The sequence below is a fragment of the Oncorhynchus mykiss genome, chromosome 6, assembly GCF_013265735.2.
Source record: "Oncorhynchus mykiss isolate Arlee chromosome 6, USDA_OmykA_1.1, whole genome shotgun sequence".
NCBI classification, from domain to species: domain Eukaryota; kingdom Metazoa; phylum Chordata; class Actinopteri; order Salmoniformes; family Salmonidae; genus Oncorhynchus; species Oncorhynchus mykiss.
In genome coordinates this window covers 4,305,225-4,330,089 of record NC_048570.1, presented here as the reverse complement: position 1 = coordinate 4,330,089, position 24,865 = coordinate 4,305,225, and the positions used below count along the sequence as shown (strand labels likewise).

The 24,865-nt window shown below is 44.8% G+C and overlaps 1 protein-coding gene across 3 annotated transcripts in view; it reads right to left on the bottom strand.

The window, feature by feature from the left end:
- Positions 1–4,407: 4,407 nt before the first annotated feature.
- LOC110511702 (ras-GEF domain-containing family member 1B-A-like) overlaps positions 4,408–24,865 on the bottom strand; it is a 182,495-nt gene continuing 162,037 nt past the window's right edge. For all 3 annotated transcript variants that reach the window (XM_036979229.1, XM_036979230.1, XM_036979231.1), the window contains 8 exons: positions 23,604–23,699; positions 22,232–22,334; positions 19,093–19,172; positions 13,515–13,610; positions 12,687–12,782; positions 10,099–10,222; positions 9,745–9,817; positions 4,408–6,580 (listed from right to left, as the gene is read on the bottom strand). In XM_036979229.1, the coding sequence (XP_036835124.1) occupies positions 6,556–6,580; positions 9,745–9,817; positions 10,099–10,222; positions 12,687–12,782; positions 13,515–13,610; positions 19,093–19,172; positions 22,232–22,334; positions 23,604–23,699 (693 nt within the window). In that variant the 3' untranslated portion in view covers positions 4,408–6,555. The remainder of the gene's footprint in view (positions 6,581–9,744; positions 9,818–10,098; positions 10,223–12,686; positions 12,783–13,514; positions 13,611–19,092; positions 19,173–22,231; positions 22,335–23,603; positions 23,700–24,865) is intronic.

Here is a 24,865-nt window from a genome sequence, read left to right as displayed (position 1 = left end):
CCCATCTTTCAGCTACCCTCAACCCCCCCCCCTCCCATCTATCTCTGAACACCATCCAGTCCCATCTTTCAGCTACCCTCAACCCCCCCCTCCCATCTATCTCTGAACACCATCCAGTTTTCATTTCTATTTGCCATATATCTTTCCATCTGTGATGTTTCACAAAAGTTCCCAACCTTTCTATTCTGATAGTTTCTATAGATTGTAACATTAAAGTAAAACATTTTTGCTAAAACTGTTATTATATTATTGATCGATTGACTACGACTTTTCAAATCAACCAGCTGTGCTAAATGTTTCAATTCTTCAGCCATTCCAGAACCTGCGACCAAAAAAACAACCTCCATGTGGACAGTACCAAAACAAATGATCTAACGATTCTGTCTCTTCGCAGCTAAATCTTCAGAGCTGAGGTGGTTGTATTGACAGCTTTGCTACTGTTTGAACTGCAGATTGCTCTTTAAATAATGGTACAATAAAAACGACATAGACATTAGCAACATTCAATTCATGTAATTATGCCACATGTTCAACACGTTCCCACTACAGTATGTTCTACACGTTCCCACTACAGTATGTTCAACACGTTCCCACTACAGTATGTTCAACACGTTCCCACTACAGTATGTTCAACACGTTTCCACTACAGTATGTTCAAAACGTTCCCACTACAGTATGTTCAACACGTTTCCACTACCGTATGTTCAACACGTTCCCACTACAGTATGTTCAACACGTTCCCACTACAGTATGTTCAACACGTTCCCACTACAGTATGTTCAACATGTTCCCACTACAGTATGTTCAACACGTTCCCACTACAGTATGTTCAACACGTTCCCACTACAGTATGTTCAACACGTTTCCACTAAAGTATGTTCAACACGTTCCCACTACAGTATGTTCAACACGTTCCCACTACAGTATGTTCAACACGTTCCCACTACAGTATGTTCAACACGTTCCCACTACAGTATGTTCAACACGTTCCCACTACAGTATGTTCTACACGTTCCCACTACAGTATGTTCAACACGTTCCCACTACAGTATGTTCAACATGTTCCCACTACAGTATGTTCAACACGTTTCCACTACAGTATGTTCAACACGTTCCCACTACAGTATGTTCAACACGTTTCCACTACAGTATGTTCAACACGTTTCCACTACAGTATGTTCAACACGTTTCCACTACAGTATGTTCAACACGTTCCCACTACAGTATGTTCAACACGTTTCCACTACAGTATGTTCTACACGTTCCCACTACAGTATGTTCAACACGTTCCCACTACAGTATGTTCAACACGTTCCCACTACAGTATGTTCAACACGTTTCCACTACAGTATGTTCAACACGTTCCCACTACAGTATGTTCAACACGTTCCCACTACAGTATGTTCTACACGTTCCCACTACAGTATGTTCAACACGTTCCCACTACAGTATGTTCAACATGTTCCCACTACAGTATGTTCAACACGTTTCCACTACAGTATGTTCAACACGTTCCCACTACAGTATGTTCAACACGTTCCCACTACAGTATGTTCAACACGTTTCCACTACAGTATGTTCTACACGTTCCCACTACAGTATGTTCAACACGTTCCCACTACAGTATGTTCAACACGTTCCCACTACAGTATGTTCAACACGTTTCCACTACAGTATGTTCAACACGTTCCCACTACAGTATGTTCAACACGTTCCCACTACAGTATGTTCTACACGTTCCCACTACAGTATGTTCAACACGTTCCCACTACAGTATGTTCAACATGTTCCCACTACAGTATGTTCAACACGTTTCCACTACAGTATGTTCTACACGTTCCCACTACAGTATGTTCAACACGTTCCCACTACAGTATGTTCAACATGTTCCCACTACAGTATGTTCAACACGTTTCCACTACAGTATGTTCAACACGTTTCCACTACAGTATGTTCAACACGTTTCCACTACAGTATGTTCAACACGTTCCCACTACAGTATGTTCAACACGTTTCCACTACAGTATGTTCTACACGTTCCCACTACAGTATGTTCAACACGTTCCCACTACAGTATGTTCAACACGTTCCCACTACAGTATGTTCAACACGTTTCCACTACAGTATGTTCAACACGTTTCCACTACAGTATGTTCAACACGTTTCCACTACAGTATGTTCAACACGTTCCCACTACAGTATGTTCAACACGTTTCCACTACAGTATGTTCTACACGTTCCCACTACAGTATGTTCAACACGTTCCCACTACAGTATGTTCAACACGTTCCCACTACAGTATGTTCAACACGTTCCCACTACAGTATGTTCAACACGTTCCCACTACAGTATGTTCAACACGTTTCCACTACAGTATGTTCAACACGTTCCCACTACAGTATGTTCAACACGTTTCCACTACCGTATGTTCAACACGTTCCCACTACAGTATGTTCAACACGTTCCCACTACAGTATGTTCAACACGTTCCCACTACAGTATGTTCAACACGTTCCCACTACAGTATGGTAACATGTTCCCACTACAGTATGTTCTACACGTTCCCACTACAGTATGTTCTACACGTTCCCACTACAGTATGTTCTACACGTTCCCACTACCGTATGTTCAACACGTTCCCACTACCGCATGTTCAACACGTTCCCACTACAGTATGTTCAACACGTTCCCACTACAGTATGTTCAACACGTTCCCACTACAGTATGTTCAACACGTTCCCACTACAGTATGTTCAACACGTTTCCACTACAGTATGTTCTACACGTTCCCACTACAGTATGTTCAACACGTTTCCACTACAGTATGTTCAACACGTTCCCACTACAGTATGTTCAACACGTTCCCACTACAGTATGTTCAACACGTTCCCACTACAGTATGTTCAACACGTTCCCACTACAGTATGTTCAACACGTTCCCACTACAGTATGTTCAACACGTTCCCACTACAGTATGTTCAACACGTTCCCACTACAGTATGTTCAACACGTTCCCACTACAGTATGTTCAACACGTTCCCCCTACAGTATGTTCTACACGTTCCCACTACAGTATGTTCAACACGTTCCCACTACAGTATGTTCAACACGTTCCCACTACAGTATGTTCAACACGTTCCCACTACAGTATGTTCAACACGTTCCCACTACAGTATGTTCAACACGTTCCCACTACAGTATGTTCAACATGTTCCCACTACAGTATGTTCAACACGTTCCCACTACAGTATGTTCAACACGTTCCCACTACAGTATGTTCTACACGTTCCCACTACAGTATGTTCAACACGTTCCCACTACAGTATGTTCAACACGTTCCCACTACAGTATGTTCAACACGTTCCCACTACAGTATGTTCTACACGTTCCCACTACAGTATGTTCAACACGTTCCCACTACAGTATGTTCAACACGTTCCCACTACAGTATGTTCAACACGTTCCCACTACAGTATGTTCAACACGTTCCCACTACCGTATGTTCAACACGTTCCCACTACAGTATGTTCTACACGTTCCCACTACAGTATGTTCTACACGTTCCCACTACAGCAGAAAAACTGATGATCAACATTGAGACTACCTCGCTAAAGAGTTGCAATACAGTTAACAGTTTGTTATAATACTGCAACAATCGATTACTACTGAGATGTACTTACCTGTACTGTCGATCTCTAGCTGGTAATACCGCAGAACAAAATACACTGAACAAAACTAGAAACGCAACAATTTCAATGATTTTTACAGAGTTACAGTTTATATAAGAAAATCTGTCAATTGAAATAAATTCATTAGGCCCTTTTTTTTAAATTTAACCTTCATTTAACCAGGCAAGTCAGTTAAGAACAAAGTCTTATTTTCAATGACGGCCTAGGAACAGTGGGTTAACTGCCTGTTCAGGGAGCAGAACGACAGATTTGTACCTTGTCAGCTCGGGGGTTTGAACTTGCAACCTTCCGGTTACTAGTCCATAACGCTCTAACCACTAGGCTACCCTGCCGCCCTAATCGATGGATTTCACACGACGGGGAATGTCGTCACCTTTATCCTCGTCCTCTTCTTCCCCAGCTGTCTTCTGTCCGTCCGTTTGTCTCTTTGTTTTTTAAAACTACCTCATTTCTTCTTCTGTTGTCACAAATGACCATGAAAACCCTCAAAGGAAATCCTAAAAAATGAGTCCGTTTGTATATATATATACATATATAAAAAAGGTTAATTGCTACCCATCTGTAATTACTGTGGATAGGCTATTACCGGTGGGTTGTCATTGAACCGTTATCTAACATCAGTCCATGTGAGTGTGTTTGAAATGTGTATTGTTTTATAGTTCTGGTATTTCACAGTCAATCTCTGACTTTAAAAAAAAAACATTGAAAAAAACATGAACAGTGTCCCTCGTCACCTTTTAGGCAATCTTTTATTAACTTTGTCACTTTCTCTTTTAACACAACTAACTCAGTAATAAAAAGATCCTCTATTCCATCGTAACAGTCCAAATACAAACAGAAAAACACAAGGTAGAAAAAAAAAAAAACTGAATCATTTACACAGTAAACCACAATGTCATGTAGAGTGGAGAAATGCAAAGGCAAGGCAAGCTAGACATCAGTCAATGGCCGCGTTCCAGACGGACTAAATTACAGATGCCTGCCAGATCTCACAATGCCTGGATAGACATCGGCTATGCAACGACTGCAATGTAGTCGGCCTGGAACGCACCCATCATTTTTTGACTTCATAGTGTTAGCTTGTACCCTGAAAGTGTTTTCATATAAACCTGTATAAAAAAAAATTGTTAGGCCAATATCTGATAACTACCTAAGTATATTATGTACCTAGTACAAAATTAAATAAGCAGAAACACAATAAAATTCTCGTAAATATCCATAACATGAAATAATAACTACACAGAGGATCATAAATAAAACAACATTTGGTGAAAAGAATTATAACAATATGAAGAAAAAAATATATAGGAGAAAAAAGGAAGTTTGATCCAGCATTAAATAGAGGAAAAACCTTTCACATCCTCAAGTCTCAAACAAATCTCCTCTATCATATACACACACACACACACATCTCATTCACTCAACACTGCTCCTCCACCGCACTTACTTAACTCAACCACCAGGGGGCGATACAACCACATTGTATTTCTGTACTACCAAACTCATGGGGAGGGGAGGGGATTGCAGTGTGTGTGTAGGTACAACCACTCTCACACAGGATGGCTTATCTTGAGTGATTGAAGTTTACAGTCCAGTCCTCCAATATTATATTTATTCCAGCAGAGTGGCTGGCTAGTGGTAGAGCCTTATAACACTGATTATCAGGGACATACTGGCTAGTGGCAGAGCCTTATAACACTGATTATCAGGGACATACTGGCTAGTGGTAGAGCCTTATAGCACTGATTATCAGGGCATAGAGACATACTGCCAGAGTAAAGTAGTGCAGTGCATAGGGAATAGGGTGCACTTCATAGGGAATAGGGTGCACTTCATAGGGAATAGGGTGCCATTATCTATCTTCACAAAAATCGCCACACACCCCTCTGCCCGTGGCCGAGGTGTCCCATTGATAAAGGGTGAGGAGATAAAGGGGTTTCTTCCCGTTGTAGAGTATCACACAACGCTTTATATAAAACACAAACAAACCCCCCAAAAAATGACATCATATTATCTCTCCAATGCACTCTGAACATATTTACCGGTCAAAGTTGTCAAGGCTGTTGGTCGACCAAACTGGGTTTTAGAAAGAGGAAACGCATCCGCAATAACCGTAGACAAAACAAATGACCACAGAAACAAAACAATTAGCGAATGAAAAACCTGAAATTACACACACAAACAAACACTACAAACAATGTTAGCTTCATGTATATCTCTACCAACATAGCCGTGGGTTAGGATTAACCCCCATTTACACAGTATACTGGTTCCCAGTAAACAAAACGCTGGTTCATTAAAGAAGGAGAGAGAAAGTTCCACCTGTTCGAACTGAGTCAGTTGGCCAACCAGCAGACAACTCCCTAGTTTCCGTAGAAAGGAAAATACACCTGGAAAATGTCACGGGGACAATGATTTGCATCAACTGTGTTTCACCCGGGGTGTGAATACATACATGGTGTGTTTCAACAAAATACATTTTTAAAAAAAATAAGGTTTTCAGCAGACGACAAAAGGACAACAACAAAAAGCATCTCCTTGGGTCCCCCCCCCCCCCCGCATCCCCCCCCCCCCTCTTCTCAGTCGTGATGGTCGTAAAGTCTTCAATAAAAGGCTACAAAATTCATACAAAAGAGATGAAGAAAAAAAAAGAAGCTGTCCTTGGAAACGTAGCGTGAAGAAAGAGCCAATCAACTGGAGGGATTCTTAGCTAGAAATCCTTGACTGCGGAACAGAAAAAGATTCTGCTGAATAGTACAGTTCAGATTTGTTGTTTCCCTTCCAAACAGGGACACTGTTATTCGGACATCACCGCAGGGTAAGGCTTGGTTGTCAGATGGGTTTGACATGGTTCTGTTCAGAAGCTCTAGACTCTACTTAGCAGAGTGGATCTGGGGGGGGGGGGGGGGGGGGGGGGGGGGGGGGGGGGGGGGGGGGGGGGGGGGGGGGAAGACAACATCTATTAGCAAGACATCTAACAGGTATTTATCTATGTATTGTAGCAGTATTGTGGCTGGCTAACTGACTGGCTGGCTAACTGACTGACAGAGTGGATCTGGGGGGGCAGGAAGAAAGAGAGAGAGAGAGAAAAGACAACATATATTAGCAAGACATCTAACAGGTATTTATCTATGTATTGTAGCAGTAATGGCTACCTGACTGGCTGACTGACTGGCTGGCTGGCTAACTGACTGGCTGGCTAACTGACTGGCTGGCTAACTGACTGACTGGCTAACTGACTGGCAGAGTGGATCTGGGGGGGCAGGAAGAAAGAGAGAGAGAGAGAAAAGACAACATATATTAGCAAGACATCTAACAGGTATTTATCTATGTATTGTAGCAGTAATGGCTACCTGACTGGCTGACTGACTGACTGGCTGGCTAACTGACTGGCTGACTGACTGGCTGGCTAACTGGCTGGCTGGCTAACTGACTGACTGGCAGGCTGGTTGACTGACTGGCTGGCTGGCTAACTGACTGACTGACTGGCTGGCTAACTGACTTACTGTCTGGCTGGCTAACTGACTGGCTGACTGGGTCTTAGTCAGCTCCCTGGGCTCTGAGGATAATATACAACCACACTGAACAAAAGACACTGATTCTTCTATGTACTACTGCTACAATAGCAGAAATCAATACAACACTGTCTGTTCCGTGTGTCTACTTAGAGAAGGTTAATAACCCCAACCCCTTCCCTGTCCTGGAACAGCCATAAAGCACATTGCTGGGCTAGAGGCTCTGAGCCAAACTCCAGGCTTATCAGCAGTGGTGATAGAGGCAAGTGTGTGTGTGTGTGTGTCTCTGCGTGGGCGGGCTAGAGGCGTGCTGTGCTGACACGGCCAGTCTGAAGTAATGTAACAGGTTCTGTCGCAGTGGGGAAGGGAGACAAACAACACCAGCCTGGCCAGATGGCTATCAGAGAAACGTGACAGCACCCGAACAGACAGGTGGATTCGCCCAGCCCATCTCACCCCACTGGAGCCAGCCAGGACCAGCCAGGACCAGCTTAACCAGCCAGGACCAGCCTAACCAGCCAGGACCAGCCAGGATCAGCCAGGACCAGCCTAACCAGCCTAACCAGCCAGGACCAGCCTAACCAGACAGGACCAGCCAGGACCAGCCTAACCAGACAGGACCAGCCAGGACCAGCCTAACCAGCCAGGACCAGCCTAACCAGCCAGGACCAGCCAGGACCAGCCTAACCAGCCAGGACCAGCCTAACCAGCCAGGACCAGCCAGGACCAGCCTAACCAGCCAGGACCAGCCTAACCAGACAGGACCAGCCAGGACCAGCCTAACCAGCCAGGACCAGCCTAACCAGCCAGGATCAGCCAGGACCAGCCTAACCAGACAGGACCAGCCAGGACCAGCCTAACCAGCCAGGACCAGCCTAACCAGCCAGGACCAGCCAGGACCAGCCTAACCAGCCAGGATCAGCCAGGACCAGCCTAACCAGCCAGGATCAGCCAGGACCAGCCTAACCAGACAGGACCAGCCAGGACCAGCCTAACCAGCCAGGACCAGCCTAACCAGCCAGGATCAGCCAGGACCAGCCTAACCAGCCAGGACCAGCCTAACCAGCCACTCACTGCAAGCGGACTAGCTGGATGGATGGTACGCATTCAGGTCTGGGCTCAGTCAGATATACTGTAATATATATATTATACTTATTACTTATTTTCCACCATAATTTGCAAATAAATTCATTAAAAATCCTACAATGTGATTTTCTGGATTGTTTTTTCTCATTTTGTCTGTCATAGTTGAAGTGTACCTATGATGAAAATTATACAGGCCTCTCTCATCTTTTTAAGTGGGAGAACTTGCACAATTGGTGGCTGACTAAATACTTTTTTTGCCCCACTGTATATACACACAATAGAAGACATATCACCTGCGAAAGATGATTTCGGTATTTGTTGTGAGCCAATTGTTTGCACATTCATTATTATTGTTTTGTATTATTTTATAAATCATGATTTTGTGATAGTGGTGTAAAAATAAATTGGGGATGGGGGTTAATGAGTAGGTCTACTGAACAATCCATGTGGTTAGCATGTCAATGTTTCTGTCATCTAGCCGTCAGACAGGTCTTCAGCACTGCACCGACTGACGGGCTGACTGACTGACTGACTGACTGGCTGGGTGGCTAACTGACTGGCTGGCTAACTGACTGACTGGCTGGCTAACTGACTGGCTAACTGACTGGCTAACTGACTGGCTGGCTGGCTGGCTGGCTAACGGACTGGCTGGCTAACTGACTGGCTGGCTGGCTGGCTAACTGACTGGCTGGCTAACTGACTGGCTGGCTAACTGACTGACTGGCTGGCTAACGGACTGGCTGGCTAACTGACTGGCTGGCTGGCTAACTGACTGGCTGGCTAACTAACTGTCTGGCTAACTGACTGGCTGGCTAACTGGCTGGCTGGCTAACTGACTGGCTAACTGGCTGGCTGGGTGGCTAACTAACTGGCTGGCTAACTGGCTGGCTAACTGACTGGCTGACTGACTGGCTGGCTAACTGACTGGGTAACTGACTGGCTAACTGACTGACTGGCTGGCTGACTGGCTGGCTGACTGGCTGGTTAACTAACTGTCTGGCTAACTGACTGGCTGGCTGACTGACTGGCTGGCTGACTGACTGGGTCTTAGTCAGCTCCCTGGGCTGAGGATAATATTCAACCACACTGATAAAAGACGAATGAATCTTCCTCCATCATGTCTGAGATACATATTACACTCCCATCACCGATGGCATGACATTACTGTGTGTGTGTGTGTGTGTGTGTGTGTGTGTGTGTGTGTGTGTGTGTGTGTGTGTGTGTGTGTGTGTGTGTGTGTGTGTGTGAGTTATTGACTAGTGGACGGGTCAGCGTGTGTGTGAAAACACAGTGTGTGTGAGAGAGTTATTGACTAGTGGGCGGATGAGCATGTACCCCCCCCCCCCCCCCCCTCCCCCCTTTTGGTCGACGAGTGTGGGTGACAACTATGACAAATGTAGCTGCCCCCCAGGGAACACACATACAAACACCACGGGGAGGGGGGGTACACACACCTCAGAGACTTCCATCTGTCCTTCTCCATGTGGTTCTCAGGGCCTTCACTCTCATAAGAGGCCAGATACAGAGCTGAGAGAGGAGAGAGAGAGAGAGAGAGAGAGAGAGAGAGAGAGAGAGAGGACATAAAGACACCATCAGCCTCAACTCATTACAGTCACAGCAGCAGGACATTAAAACAGCTTCTCCTGTAGTTGGACAGGTTCTTAAGTCTTCCTGTAGTCTTCCTGTAGTGACTTAGTTGGAATGACACCTTGAACCTTGTTTAAAATATTATATATATATATATTATATAACCCTAACCCTTTATTGGGGGGGGGGGGGGGGGGGGGTGTATGAGGGATTGTACATACTGTCCTCACTGAACACTGGTACGGTAAGCAAGTACTGGAGGATTTTACGGTCCTTCTCAAACGGACACTCCACCTTCTTCCAAACCATGAACTCGCTGACCCGCTTCGCCATCTCCCAGAATTTCTGAAAACAATGTTTAAAAAAATAAGAATAAAATGTTAAAATAACATTTGAAACACCGTGGGGGGAAAAAACTATAATGTTAATATTTGCGGAAAACATTTCAGCAATGTGAAAACAATATGAAGATTAATAAAGAAGTTCTCTAACCAGACCACAACCTAACACTAACCTTACCGCAACCTAACACTAACCTTACCGCAACCTAACCTAACCCTAACCTTACCGCAACCTAACACTAACCTTACCACAACCTAACACTAACCTTACCGCAACCTAACCCTAACCTTACCGCAACCTAACCCTAACCTTACCACAACCTAACACTAACCTTACCGCAACCTAACCTAACCCTAACCTTACCACAACCTAACCCTAACCTTACCACAACCTAACCCTAACCTAACCACAACCTAACCCTAACCTTACCACAACCTAACCCTAACCTTACCGCAACCTAACCCTAACCTGATAATAATATTCACTGGTTGACTTATGTTGCTGAGCATATACAGTATCAGCCCAAATTTTGGACACACCTACTCACTCATTCAAGGGTTTTTCTTTATTTTTTACAATTTTCTACGTTATAGAATAATAGTGAAGACATCAACACTATGAAATAACACATATGGAATCATGTAGTAACTATAAAAAAAGAAGTTTAACAAATCAAAATATATTTTATATTTGAGATTCATCAAAGTAGCCATCCTTTGCCTTGATGACAGCTTTGCTCACACTTGGCATTCTCTCAACCAGTTTCATTATGTAATCACCTGGAATGCATTTAAATTAACAGGTGTGCCTTGTTAAACGTTAATTTGTGGAATTCCTTTCCTTCTTAATGCGTTTGAGCCTATCAGTTCTGTTGTGACAAGGTAGGTGTGGTATGCAGAAGATAGTTGGTATTTTACTATTTGAACAGCTCAAATAAGCAAAGAGAAACGACAGTCCATCATTACTTTAAGACATGAAGGTCAGTCAATTCGGATCATTTCAAGAACTTGGGAAGTTTCTTCAACTGCAGTTGCAAAAACCATTAAGCGATGTGATGAAACTCGCTCTCATGAGAATTGCCACAGGAAAGGAAGACCCAGAGTTACCTCTGCTGCAGAGGATAACTTTATTCGAGTTAACTGGCTCTCATGAGGACCGACACAGGAAAGGAAGACCTAGAGTTACCTCTGCTGCAGAGGATAAGTTCATTAGAGTTAACTGTTCAAGTAACAGACACATCTCAACTGTTCAGAGGAGACTGTGTGAATCAGGCCTTCATGGATGAATTGCTGAAGAAACCACTGCTAAAGGACACCAATAAGAATAAGAGACTTGCTTGGTCCAAGAAACACGAGCACTGGTGAAAATCTGTCGTTTGGCCTGAAGAGTCCAAATTTGAGATTTTTGGTTCTGAGACGCATAGTAGGTGAACGGATGATCTCTGCATGTGTGGTTCCCACCGTGAAGCATGGAGGAGGAGGTGTGATGGGGTTGGGTATGCTTTGCTGGTGACCCTGTCAGTGATTTATTTAGAATTCAGGGCACACTTAACCAGCATGGCCACCACAGCATTCTGCAGTGATACATCATCCCATCTGGTTTGTGCTTAGTGGGACTATCATTTGTTTTTCAACAGGACAATGACCCAACACACCGCCAGGCAGCACCAGATGACCTCCACAATCACCCAAACCAATTGAGATGGTTTGGGATGAGTTGGACCGCAGAGTGACAGAAAAGCAGCCAACAAGTGCTCAGCATATGTGGGAACTCCTTCAAGACTATTGGAAAAGCATTCCTCATGAAGCTGGTTGAGAGAATGCCAAAAGTGTGCAAAGCTGTCATCAAGGCAAAGGGTTTGAAAAATCTAAAATATTACTGCATGATTTCAATTGTGTTATTTCATAGTTGTGATGTCGTCACTATTATTCTACAATGTAGAAAATTGTAAAAAAAAATAAAGAAAAACCCCTTGAATGAGTAGGTGTGTCTAAACTTTTGACATGTATGGAGGTCTCCAATAATAAAAAGTAGCTTAAAAGGTTCATTCCACATTTTTTCTGATGAAGTGTAGCTGGGGTTTAACAATGGAAAGTCTCACTTCCTCATTCTCTGTCAGTTATAGGGGGGGGCTCGCTAAAATTGTCCTTGTCTATATAGTGCAAATATAATGTCTCCCTTAGCAATGGGACACTTTTGGAACTGGTGGAGCTGAGATACATTAAGGCCTTACCCTAACCTTGTTTTACCGGGTAAGTTGACTGACAACACGTTCTCATTTACCGGCAACAACCTGGGGCATAGTTACAGGGGAGAGGAAGTGGGATGAACGGACCAATTGGAAGCTGGAAATTAGCTGGGAATTTATCCTGAACACCGGGGGTTCACACCCACTACCCTTTCGATAAGTGCCATGGGATCTTTAGTGATCTTCACAGAGAGTCAGGACACCCGTTTAACGTCCCACCTCAAAGTTAACGTGCCCATTCTGCATCCTGTTGGAACATCCCTCGTTCAGGAAGTAGATATCTTTAATCAGTAGGCTGAAGAACGGGATAACGATCTGAGAGAGAGAGAGAGAGGAGACAGAGAGAGGAGAGAGAGAAGACGTCAGGATTGAATTCAGCTGCCTGGGTAACAGTACAGGACATTTCCACAGACCAGTGTACAGACCAGTGTACTGACCACAGATCAGTGTACAGACCAGTGTACTGACCACAGATCAGTGTACAGACCAGTGTACTGACCACAGATCAGTGTACAGACCACAGAGGACGTTCCCACCATTTGAAGAAATCAGAATCTACTAGATCTCCTAGAATCTACTAGATCTCCTAGAATCTACTAGATCTACTAGAATCTTCTATATCTCCTAGAATCTACTAGATCTATTAAATCTCCTAGAATCTACTAGATCTACTAGATCTCCTAGAATCTACTAGATCTCCTAGAATCTACTAGATCTCCTAGAATCTCCTAGAATCTACTAGATCTCCTAGAATCTCCTAGAATCTACTAGATCTCCTAGAATCTCCTAGAATCTACTAGATCTCCTAGAATCTACTAGATCTCCTAGAATCTCCTAGAATCTACTAGATCTCCTAGAATCTACTAGATCTCCTAGAACCTACTAGATCTACTAGAATCTACTAGATCTACTAGATCTCCTAGAATCTACTAGAATCTCCTAGAATCTACTAGAATCTCCTAGAATCTACTAGATCTCCTACTCTAACACGTTGAATGAAATACCGGGTCCTGAATCTCAGATGTGAGTGAAAGTATCGAGGCTCACCTTCTCTCTAGTGCTGTTGGCTGTTCTAGACCTCTGTGTCGCTCCTCTCAACGCCGTTCTGTAATTGTAGAAGTTACCGGAAGGGTCCATTTGGTGCTGAGGGAGGAAGAGACAGGGCGAGATCAATATCACAGTGTCAGCTGAGCATAAAGTCAGATCTTCGTTCAAAAAAAATGTAGTTTAGAAACGTCTTATTCTTCTAGCTACGTCATTAGAGAGTGAGATTGCATCTTATGCTTTAGTCTGAACGGGATAACAATTGACTGTTAGCTAAAATGTCTAAACATACGGCGCCTTCAGGAAAGTATTCAGACCCCTTCCCACATTTTGTTACGTTTACAGACTTATTCTAAAATGGATTTTTTTAAATTTTTATCCTCAGCTATCTACACATAATGACAAAGCTAAAAAACAGGTTTTAAGACATTTTTACACATTAAAATATAATAAAAAGAAATACCTTTTTTTACATAAGTTTTCAGACACGAAATTAAGGTCAGGTGCTTCCCCAACAGATCTGGGGGAGGGTACCAAAACATTTCTGCAGCATTGAAGGTCCCCAAGATCACAGTGGCCTCCATCATTGATAAATAGATGAAGTTTGAAACGACCAAGACTCTTCCTAGATCTGGCCGCCCGGACAAACTGAGCAATCGGGGGAGAAGGGCCTTGGTCAGGAAGGTGACCATGAAACCGATGGTCACTCTGACAGAGCTCTAGAGTTCCTCAGTGGAGATGGGAGAACCTTCCAGAAGGACAACCATCTCTGCAGTACTCCATCAATCAGACTTTTATGGTAGAGTGGTCAGACGGAAGCCACTCCTCAGTAAAGGGTACATGACAGCCCTATTAGAGTTTACCAAAAGGCACCAAAAGACTCTCAGACCATAAGAAACAAGATTCTCTGGTCTGATGAATCCAAGATTGAACTATTTGTCCTGAATGCCCAGCGTCACGTCTGGAGTTAACCTGGCACCATCCCTACGGTGAAGCATGGTGGTGGCAGCGTCATGCTGTGGGGATGTTTTCAGCGACAGGGACTGGGAGACTAGTCAGGATCAAGTGAAAGATGAACTGAGCAAAGTGAATGTCTTTGAGTGGCCCTGCCAGAGCCCAGACTTGAACCTGATCGAACATCTCTGCAGAGACCTGAAAATAGCTGTGCAGCAACGCTCCCCATCCAACCTGACAGAGCTTGAGAGGCTCTGCAGAGAAGAATGGGAGAAACTCCCCCAATACAGGTGTGCCAAGCTTGTAGCGTCATTACCCAAGAAGAGTGGAGGCTGTAATCACTGCCAAAGTTGCTTTAACAAAGTACTGAGTAAAGAGTCTGAATACTAATGTAAATGTAATATTTCAACAACAAAAAATACATACATTTGCAAAAATTTTGAAAAAACTGTTTTTGCTTTGTCATTATGGAGTATTGTGTGTAGATTGAAGAGAGGGGGGGGGGGCAATTTAAATCCATTTTAGAATAAGGCTGTAACTTAACAAAATGTGGAAAAAGTCAAGGGGTCTGAATACTTTCTGAATGCACCGTATGGTACAATATGGTTGTTAGTCATTGGCCAGGCTTGGAGTTCCCTTCCCCCAAAATAGGTTGAATGCTTGTGGGAGAAGGCATCTCAATGACTATCAATCACTCACAGTCCCACGTAAACCGTCCCTGCCAAATCAACTGGACGCACATAAACTGCAAGACAGATGGAGTCATCAAACCAGCCCACCAACACTCTGACCTCTCAAAACAACGGAGGGAGGACAATAACCCAACATCACAGCTATCAACACTCTGACCTCTGACCTCTATCAACACAGGGAGGACAATAACCGAACGCCACAGCTATCAACACTCTCAGACAAAGACAGAGACAGAGAGAGAGAGAGAGAGAGTGAGTGAGTGAGACAGGGGAAGAGAGAGAGAGAGAGACAGGGGAAGAGAGAGGGAGAGAGACAGGGGAAGAGAGCGAAAGAGAGAAAGAGAGACGGGAAGAGAGAGAGAGAGAGAGAGCGAGAGAGAGACGGGAAGAGAGAGAGAGAGAGAGAGAGAGACAGGGGAAGAGAGGGAGAGAGAGACAGGGGAAGAGAGGGAGAGAGAGACAGGGGAAGAAAGAGAGAGAGACAGGGGAAGAGAGCGAGAGAGAGAGAGAGAGAGACACAGGGGAAGAAAGAGGCGAGACAGGGGAAGAGAGAGGAGAGAGAGAGAGACAGGTGAAGAGAGAGGAGAGAGAGAGAGAGAGAAAGAAGAATGGGAGAGGTCTGGGGTCCGCTCACCAACCAAGACTTCACAAAATGGGACAAACACCAAATTGAGACTCTGCATGCAGAATTCTGCAAAAATATCCTCAGTGTACAACGTAGAACACCAAATAATGCATGCAGAGCAGAATTAGGCCGATACCCACTAATTATCAAAATCCAGAAAAGAGCTGTTAAATTCTACAACCACCTGAAAGGAAACGATTCCCAAACCTTCCATAACAAAGCCATCACCTACAGAGAGATGAACCTGGAGAAGAGTCCCTTTAGCAAGCTGTTCCTGGGGCTCTGTTCACAAACACAAACACACCCTACAGAGCCCCAGGACAACAGCACAATTAGACCCAACCAAATCATGAGAAAACCAAAAGATAATTACTTGACACATTGGAAAGAATTAACAAAAAAAACAGAGCAAACTAGAATGCTATTTGGCCCTACACAGAGAGTACACAGCGGCAGAATACCTGACCACTGTGACTGACCTAAACTTAAGGAAAGCTTTGACTATGTACAGACTCAGTGAGCATATTGCTATTGAGAAAGGCCGCCGTAGACAGACCTGGCTCTCAAGAGAAGACAGGCTATGTGCTCACTACCCACACAATGAGGTGGAAACTGAGCTGCACTTCCTAACCTCCTGCCCAATGTATGACCATATTAGAGAGACATATTTCCCTCAGATTACACAGATCCACAAAGATTTAGAAAACAAACCCAATTTTGAAAAAACTCCCATATCTACTGGGTGAAATTCCACAGTGTGCCATCACAGCAGCAAGATTTGTGACCTGTTGCCACGAGAAAAGGGCAACCAGTGAAGAACAAACACCATTGTAAATACAACCCATATTTATGCTTATTTATTTTATCTTGTGTCCTTTAACCATTTGTACATAGTTAAAACACTGTATATATATAATATGACATTTGTAATGTCTTTATTGTTTTGACACTTCTGTATGTGTAATGTTTACTGTTAATTTTTATTGTTTATTTCACTTTATATATTCACTTTATATACAGTGCCTTGCGAAAGTATTCGGCCCCCTTGAACTTTGCGACCTTTTGCCACATTTCGGGCTTCAAACATGAAGATATAAAACTGTATTTTTGTTGTGAAGAATCAACAACAAGTGGGACACAATCATGAAGTGGAACGACATTTATTGGATATTTCAAACTTTTTTAACAAATCAAAAACTGAAAAATTGGGTGTGCAAAATTATTCAGCCCCTTTAAGTTAATACTTTGTAGCGCCGCCTTTTGCTGCGATTACAGCTGTAAGTCGCTTGGGGTATGTCTCTATCAGTTTTGCACATCGAGAGACTGAAATGTCTTCCCATTCCTCCTTGCAAAACAGCTCGAGCTCAGTGAGGTTGGATGGAGAGCATTTGTGAACAGCAGTTTTCAGTTCTTTCCACAGATTCTCGATTGGATTCAGGTCTGGACTTTGACTTGGCCATTCTAACACCTGGATATGTTTATTTTTGAACCATTCCATTGTAGATTTTGCTTTATGTTTTGGATCATTGTCTTGTTGGAAGACAAATCTCCGTCCCAGTCTCAGGTCTTTTGCAGACTCCATCAGGTTTTCTTCCAGAATGGTCCTGTATTTGGCTCCTTCCATCTTCCCATCAATTTTAACCATCTTCCCTGTCCCTGCTGAAGAAAAGCAGGCCCAAACCATGATGCTGCCACCACCATGTTTGACAGTGGGGATGAAGTGTTCAGCTGTGTTGCTTTTACGCCAAACATAACGTTTTGCATTGTTGCCAAAAAGTTCAATTTTGGTTTCATCTGACCAGAGCACCTTCTTCCACATGTTTGGTGTGTCTCCCAGGTGGCTTGTGGCAAACTTTAAACAACACTTTTTATGGATATCTTTAAGAAATGGCTTTCTTCTTGCCACTCTTCCATAAAGGCCAGATTTGTGCAATATACGACTGATTGTTGTCCTATGGACAGAGTCTCCCACCTCAGCTGTAGATCTCTGCAGTTCATCCAGAGTGATCATGGGCCTCTTGGCTGCATCTCTGATCAGTCTTCTCCTTGTATGAGCTGAAAATTTAGAGGGACGGTCAGGTCTTTGTAGATTTGCAGTGGTCTGATACTCCTTCCATTTCAATATTATCGCTTGCACAGTGCTCCTTGGGATGTTTAAAGCTTGGGAAATCTTTTTGTATCCAAATCCGGCTTTAAACTTCTTCACAACAGTATCTCGGACCTGACTGGTGTGTTCCTTGTTCTTCATGATGCTCTCTGCGCTTTTAACGGACCTCTGAGACTATCACAGTGCAGGTGCATTTATACGGAGACTTGATTACACACAGATGGATTGTATTTATCATCATTAGTCATTTAGGTCAACATTGGATCATTCAGAGATCCTCACTGAACTTCTGGAGAGAGTTTGCTGCACTGAAAGTAAAGGGGCTGAATAATTTTGCACGCCCAATTTTTCAGTTTTGGATTTGTTAAAAAAGCTTGAAATATCCAATAAATGTCGTTCCACTTCATGATTGTGTCCCACTTGTTGATTCTTCACAACAAAAATACAGTTTTATATCTTTATGTTTGAAGCCTGAAATGTGGCAAAAGGTCGCAAAGTTCAAGGGGGCCGAATACTTTCGCAAGGCACTGTATTATCTACCTCACTTGCTTTGGCAATGTTAACACATGTTTCCCATGCCAATAAAGCCCCTTGAATTGAATTGAATTGAGAGAAAGACAGAGAGAGAGAGAGAGTGAGACAGGGAAAGAGAGAGGTGAGAGAGAGACAGGGAAAGAGAGAGGGGAGAGAGAGGGTAGTAGAGTAATGAGGGAGGTGTGGCAAGAGAGAAACCTGTTCCTGGGTTCCACTGGGACCTGGTTTATCCCTTTAATCTGCTACTTTACATCTTCTGACTTGAAGGTCCATACCTGGCTCCTCCACGGACCCCCAGGGAGCTCGTCTGATCTGAACCTCAGGTACACCGTCTACCTCAGCTGTCTGGGGCTACCCATCCCCATCTCAACACTTCTGAAGGTAGAGTATCCCTGTGGCAATACCACTTCAAACACCACGAGGCTTACAGTGGAACATGGGAAGGTTCGCTAGGCAACTAGCTGGCGTTTGAAGCTGCTAGGCAACTAGCTGGCGTTTGAAGCTGCTAGGCAACTAGCTGGCTTTTGAAGCTGCAAGGCAACTAGCTGGCGTTTGAAGCTGCTAGGCAACTAGCTGGCGTTTGAAGCTGCTAGGCAACTAGCTGGCGTTTGAAGCTGCTAGGCAACTAGATTGTATGACCCTCAGTGCAGCAGGTGAACAAGCAATTACCTCCAAGATGTCAAACTTGTCCGTCTTGACTTTGCTCCAGGTCTTCTTCAGTCGAGACACAGGACTCATGTTCATCCCAGCTGCAGAGAGCAAGACAAGAGAGAAGGGTGAGAAATGAGCTGCACACACAGCTTTAATTCCATTGACACAGACCCCCTCCTTGTAGCCATTGTTGAGCTGGATTCTCACCCTCCCTACCTCCCTCCCTCTCTCCATCCCGCTCTCCCTCCCTCTCCCTCTCTCCATGCCCCTCCCTCCCTCCCCTTCCCTCTCCCTCTCTCCATCCCACTCTCCCTCCCTTCCTCCCTCCCTCTCTCCATCCCGCTCTCCCTCCCTCCCTCTCTCCATCCCGCTCTCCCTCCCTCTCCCCCTCCACCTCTAACCTCTCTCTCCCCACCTCTAACCTCTCTCTCTCTCTCCACCTCTTTCTCTCTCTCAATTCAATTCAATTCAATTCAAGGGCTTTATTGGCATGGGAAACATGTGTTAACATTGCCAAAGCAAGTGAGGTAGATAATATATAAAGTGAATATATAAAGTGAAATAAACAATAAAAATTAACAGTAAACATTACACATACAGAAGATTCAAAACAATAAAGACATTACAAACGTCATATTATATCTATATACAGTGTTTTAACAATGTACAAATGGTTAAAGAACACAAGATAAAATAAATAAGCATAAATATGGGTTGTATTTACAATGGTGTTTGTTCTTCACTGGTTGCCCTTTTCTCGTGGCAACAGGTCACAAATCTTGCTGCTGTGATGGCACACTGTGGAATTTCGCCCAGTAAATAGCAAGGCTATGCTCACTGAGTCTGTACATAGTCAAAGCTTTCCTTAAGTTGGGGTCAGTCACAGTGGTCAGGTATTCTGCCACTGTGTACTCTCTGTTTAGGACCAAATAGCATTCTAGTTTGCTCAGTTTTTTTGTTAATTCTTTCCAATGTGTCAAGTAATTATCTTTTTGTTTTATCATGATTTGGTTGGGTCTAACCTCTCTCTCTCTCCACCTCTAACCTCTCTCTCTCTCCACCTCTAACCTCTCTCTCTCTCCACCTCTAACCTCTCTGTCTCTCTCTCTCCCTCTCTCTACCTCTAACCTCTCTCTCTCTCCACCTCTAACCTCTCTCTCTCCACCTCTAACCTCTCTCTCTCGCCACCTCTAACCTCTCTCTATCCACCTCTAACCTCTCTCTCTCCACCTCTAACCCCTCTCTCTCTCTCTCTCTCTCTCTACCTCTAACCCCTCTCTCTCTCCATCTCTAACCTCTCTCTCTCTCCACCTCTAACCTCTCTCTCTCCACCTCTAACCCCTCTCTCTCTCTCTCTCTCTCTCTCTCTCTCTCTCTCTCTACCTCTAACCCCTCTCTCTCTCCACCTCTAACCTCTCTCTCTCCACCTCTAACCTCTCTCTCTCTCTCCACCTCTAACCTCTCTCTCTCCACCTCTAACCCCTCTCTCTCTCTTAACCTCTAACCTTTCTCTCTTTCTCCACCTCTTTCTCTCTCTCTCCACCTATAACCTATCTCTCTCTCTCCACCTCTAACCTCTCTCTCCATCTCTTACCTCTCTCTCTCTCCATCTCTAACCTCTCTCTCTGGTAATCACTCTGCTTCTCATATGGTAATCACTCTGCTTCCCATATGGTAATCACTCTGCTTCCCATATGGTAATCACTCTGCTTCCCATATGGTAATCACTCTGCTTCCCATATGGTAATCACTCTGCTTCCCATATGGTAATCACTCTGCTTCCCAATCCAACACCATGCTTCCCATATGGTAATCACTCTGCTTCCCATATGGTAATCACTCTGCTTCCCAATCCAACACCATGCTTCCCATATGGTAATCACTCTGCTTCCCAATCCAACACCATGCTTCCCATATGGTAATCACTCTGCTTCCCAATCCAACACTATGCTTCCCATATGGTAATCACTCTGCTTCCCAATCCAACACTATGCTTCCCATATGGTAATCACTCTGCTTCCCAATCCAACACTATGCTTCCCATATGGTAATCACTCTGCTTCCCAATCCAACACTATGCTTCCCATATGGTAATCACTCTCCTTCCCAATCCAACACTATGCTTCCCATATGGTAAATCAGGTGTGTGTGAGTGCATATGTATTCAGGAGGACATATTTTCCCAGGGTCCTGTTTGTCTTTCCTTTTTATAACCCTCTGACCCTGTAATATCTCCCTATGGGTCCCTGGAGACTGAGGGGCTCTGCTTGTGGCTTCATCTCCGGGGAGAGAGGGGCTTGGGACAGCTGGTACTCCTAGGGCCTCCACCCTCCCTCCACCCAGCCGTTCCTCCCTCCCCACCATCCCCTTTTGCCTTCCCTCTTCTGTCAATACCCTCTGTCCCTCCCTCCTTCCCTCGCCTGCCAATACCCTCTGTCCCTCCCTCCTTCCCTCGCCTGCCAATACCCCTCTCCCTCCATCCTTCCCTCTCTGGTCAGTGCTGACCATCTGTCTATATGGGTGTTTGTGTAGAACTTCTCAGCTGCCCCTCCTCTCATCATCCACCCCCTCCTCCCGAACCTCAAGGCCTGACCAGCTGCCCTCTTCCCTGGCCACTCAGGACCCCCCCCCCCCCCCCCCCCCCCCCCCCCCCCCCCCCCCCCTGTACCCCGTCGGCTGGCTCTGGCCGCCAAAAGCCTGGGGCAAGGACCCCAAACTAACCCAGACTTTTGTGCTTGGACCCTGGGGAAGGTCACAAGCTGGAGCCGAAGATAGATCGGGACGCATTAGAGCCAATCTGCTCAAGATTATCAATTGAAGCCTAAAGTTACCCTTTCTGTTCAGGTCAAGGACAATTTCTATGGCCGAATGTGTTACTTTTTGGAGGGGAAGTATTCCTATAAAAGTAAATAAGCAATATTTGAAAGACTATTTAAAGTGAATAAATAAAACACTGTGATTTTCGTTTTGGGTTAAGGCTGTTATAGGGTTTAGGAAGGTACAAAGTCTCGCTGAAAAACAGATTGCATTTACTAATCGTATTTCCTGACTGTCGACAAAAAGCCTTTTGTGTTTAGAGCAAGTGAGCCGGTGAGTGAGTTGTCACAAGGTCGGGGTGCAAAAGCACAACAACAACAACAACAACAACAACACTTACAGATGATGGCCATGAGGGAGTTGAAGTTGCCGATGTTGAAGCACTCCCGCGCCACGTCGATGAAGAACTCCATGACTCGCGCTCGCTGCTTCTTCTTTACGGGCTGCCAACAACATCAACAAGACAAGTCAACAACATCAACAGCAAAAAACAAGTCAACAACAGCAAAAAACAAGTCAACAACAGCAAAAAATCTACCCAACCCCTCACCACTCAGATCTACCCAACCCCTCACCACTCAGATCTACCCAACCCCTCACCACTCAGATCTACCCAACCCCTCACCACTCAGATCTACCCAACCCCTCAGATCTACCCAACCCCTCACCACTCAGATCTACCCAACCCCTCACCACTCAGATCTACCCAACCCCTCACCACTCAGATCTACCCAACCACTCACCACTCTGATCTACCCAACCCCTCAGATCTACCCAACCCTTCACCACTCAGATCTACCCAACCCCTCACCACTCAGATCTACCCAACCCCTCAGATCTACTCAACCCCTCACCACTCAGATCTACCCAACCCCTCACCACTCAGATCTACCCAACCCCCCACCACTCAGATCTACCCAACCCCTCAGATCTACCCAACCCTTCACCACTCAGATCTACCCAACCCCTCACCACTCAGATCTACCCAACCCCTCACCACTCAGATCTACCCAACCCCTCACCACTCAGATCTACCCAACCCCTCACCACTCTGATCTACCCAACCGCTCCGATCTACCCAACCGCTCCGATCTACCCAACCGCTCAGATCTACCTAACCACTCAGATCTACCCAACCACTCAGATCTACCCAACCACTCCGATCTACCCAACCACTCCGATCTACCCAACCACTCAGATCTACCTAACCACTCAGATCTACCCAACCACTCAGATCTACCCAACCACTCAGATCTACCTAACCACTCACCACTCAGATCTACCCAACCCCTCACCACTCTGATCTACCCAACCGCTCCGATCTACCCAACCGCTCCGATCTACCCAACCGCTCAGATCTACCTAACCACTCAGATCTACCCAACCACTCAGATCTACCCAACCACTCCGATCTACCCAACCACTCCGATCTACCCAACCACTCAGATCTACCTAACCACTCAGATCTACCCAACCACTCAGATCTACCCAACCACTCAGATCTACCTAACCACTCACCACTCCGGTCTACCCAACCACTCCGATCTACCCAACCACTCAGACCTACCCAACCACTCAGACCTACCCAACCACTCAGACCTACCCAACCACTCCGATCTACCCAACCACTCAGATCTACCTAACCACTCACCACTCCGATCTACCCAACCACTCCGATCTACCCAACCACTCAGATCTACCCAACCACTCACCATGCAGATCTCTGTGGCCACCAGGAAGCTGAGTCTGTTGAACCACTGTACATATGCCTCCAGGCTACTAGCCTTCTTCTGGTCGCTGAAACAGCTCTGTAGCAATAAAGACATACCATTTAATTAGCATAGTATAGATACCATTTAATTAGCACCAGTAGCATAGCATTTAATTAGCACCAGTAGCATAGCATTTCATTAGCACCAGTAGCAAAGCATTTAATTAGCATAGTATAGATACCATTTAATTAGCACCAGTAGCATAGCATTTCATTAGCACCAGTAGCAAAGCATTTAATTAGCATAGTATAGATACCATTTAATTAGCACCAGTAGCGTAGCATTTCATTAGCACCAGTAGCATAGCATTTCATTACCATTACTTAGCTCATTGCTAATTGGGTATTTTGTCAATTATAAAATTAGTAATACAGTTTGACAAATAGACGTTATATTTATATTCTATATATTTAAAAATGTGAACCAAGCTCCCCAGATGGGTGTATAGGCTTTATAGTTGTCTTTGTAATTAGACTATTATTGCAAACTTTGGCACTATGCTCCGAGTCACACCGTCAGGGTGTTAGCTAGCTAGCTATTCACATTATTTAGCAGAGCTGAATAATTATAAATACCTTACATTCCTTTAGCTTGACGCATTTCTCCTCTCTCCCTCACACAATGGCCAAAAGTGGTCAACACACAGACCCACACCCCTTTGGAAGTGGATATAGAGGAGTAGCCCAAGGCACACGAAAAAAAAGGACGCCAAAATAGCCCCACAAAACACCCCTGTTGCCTAGCAGCCGAACGCTGGCAAGCACGCGCACACACACCCAAAACAAAACCCTCGTGGCGGCTGTTTCGTGGCCGAGTGGTTGCATGGCGATACAACCAAAACATTGTATCCCTTGCAGACAGACAGACGGAGGGATGTTTAAAGGAACAGGAAGAGAGGGACAGCAGATATTTGGTCTACTACCACAGGTATGTCTGGGGATACACCGTGTCTACCTTACTGACACAAAATGGTGTCCTCACATTGACCCACCATGGGGTCAGTTTCAGTCGAGTCCATAATGAGTGACTGTCTGGAAAGGAAACTGGTGGTTCTAGACTCTAGATAGAGCCAAATCACTGCTCTTCTGATTTAAGCAATGTCGGTCATGGTGGTGATAGCCAACTGTATTGTATAACTACTTGGAGATAGACATTAGTACTAGTGGAGACGGATGGAACCAAATCTACTAACTTTCAGATTT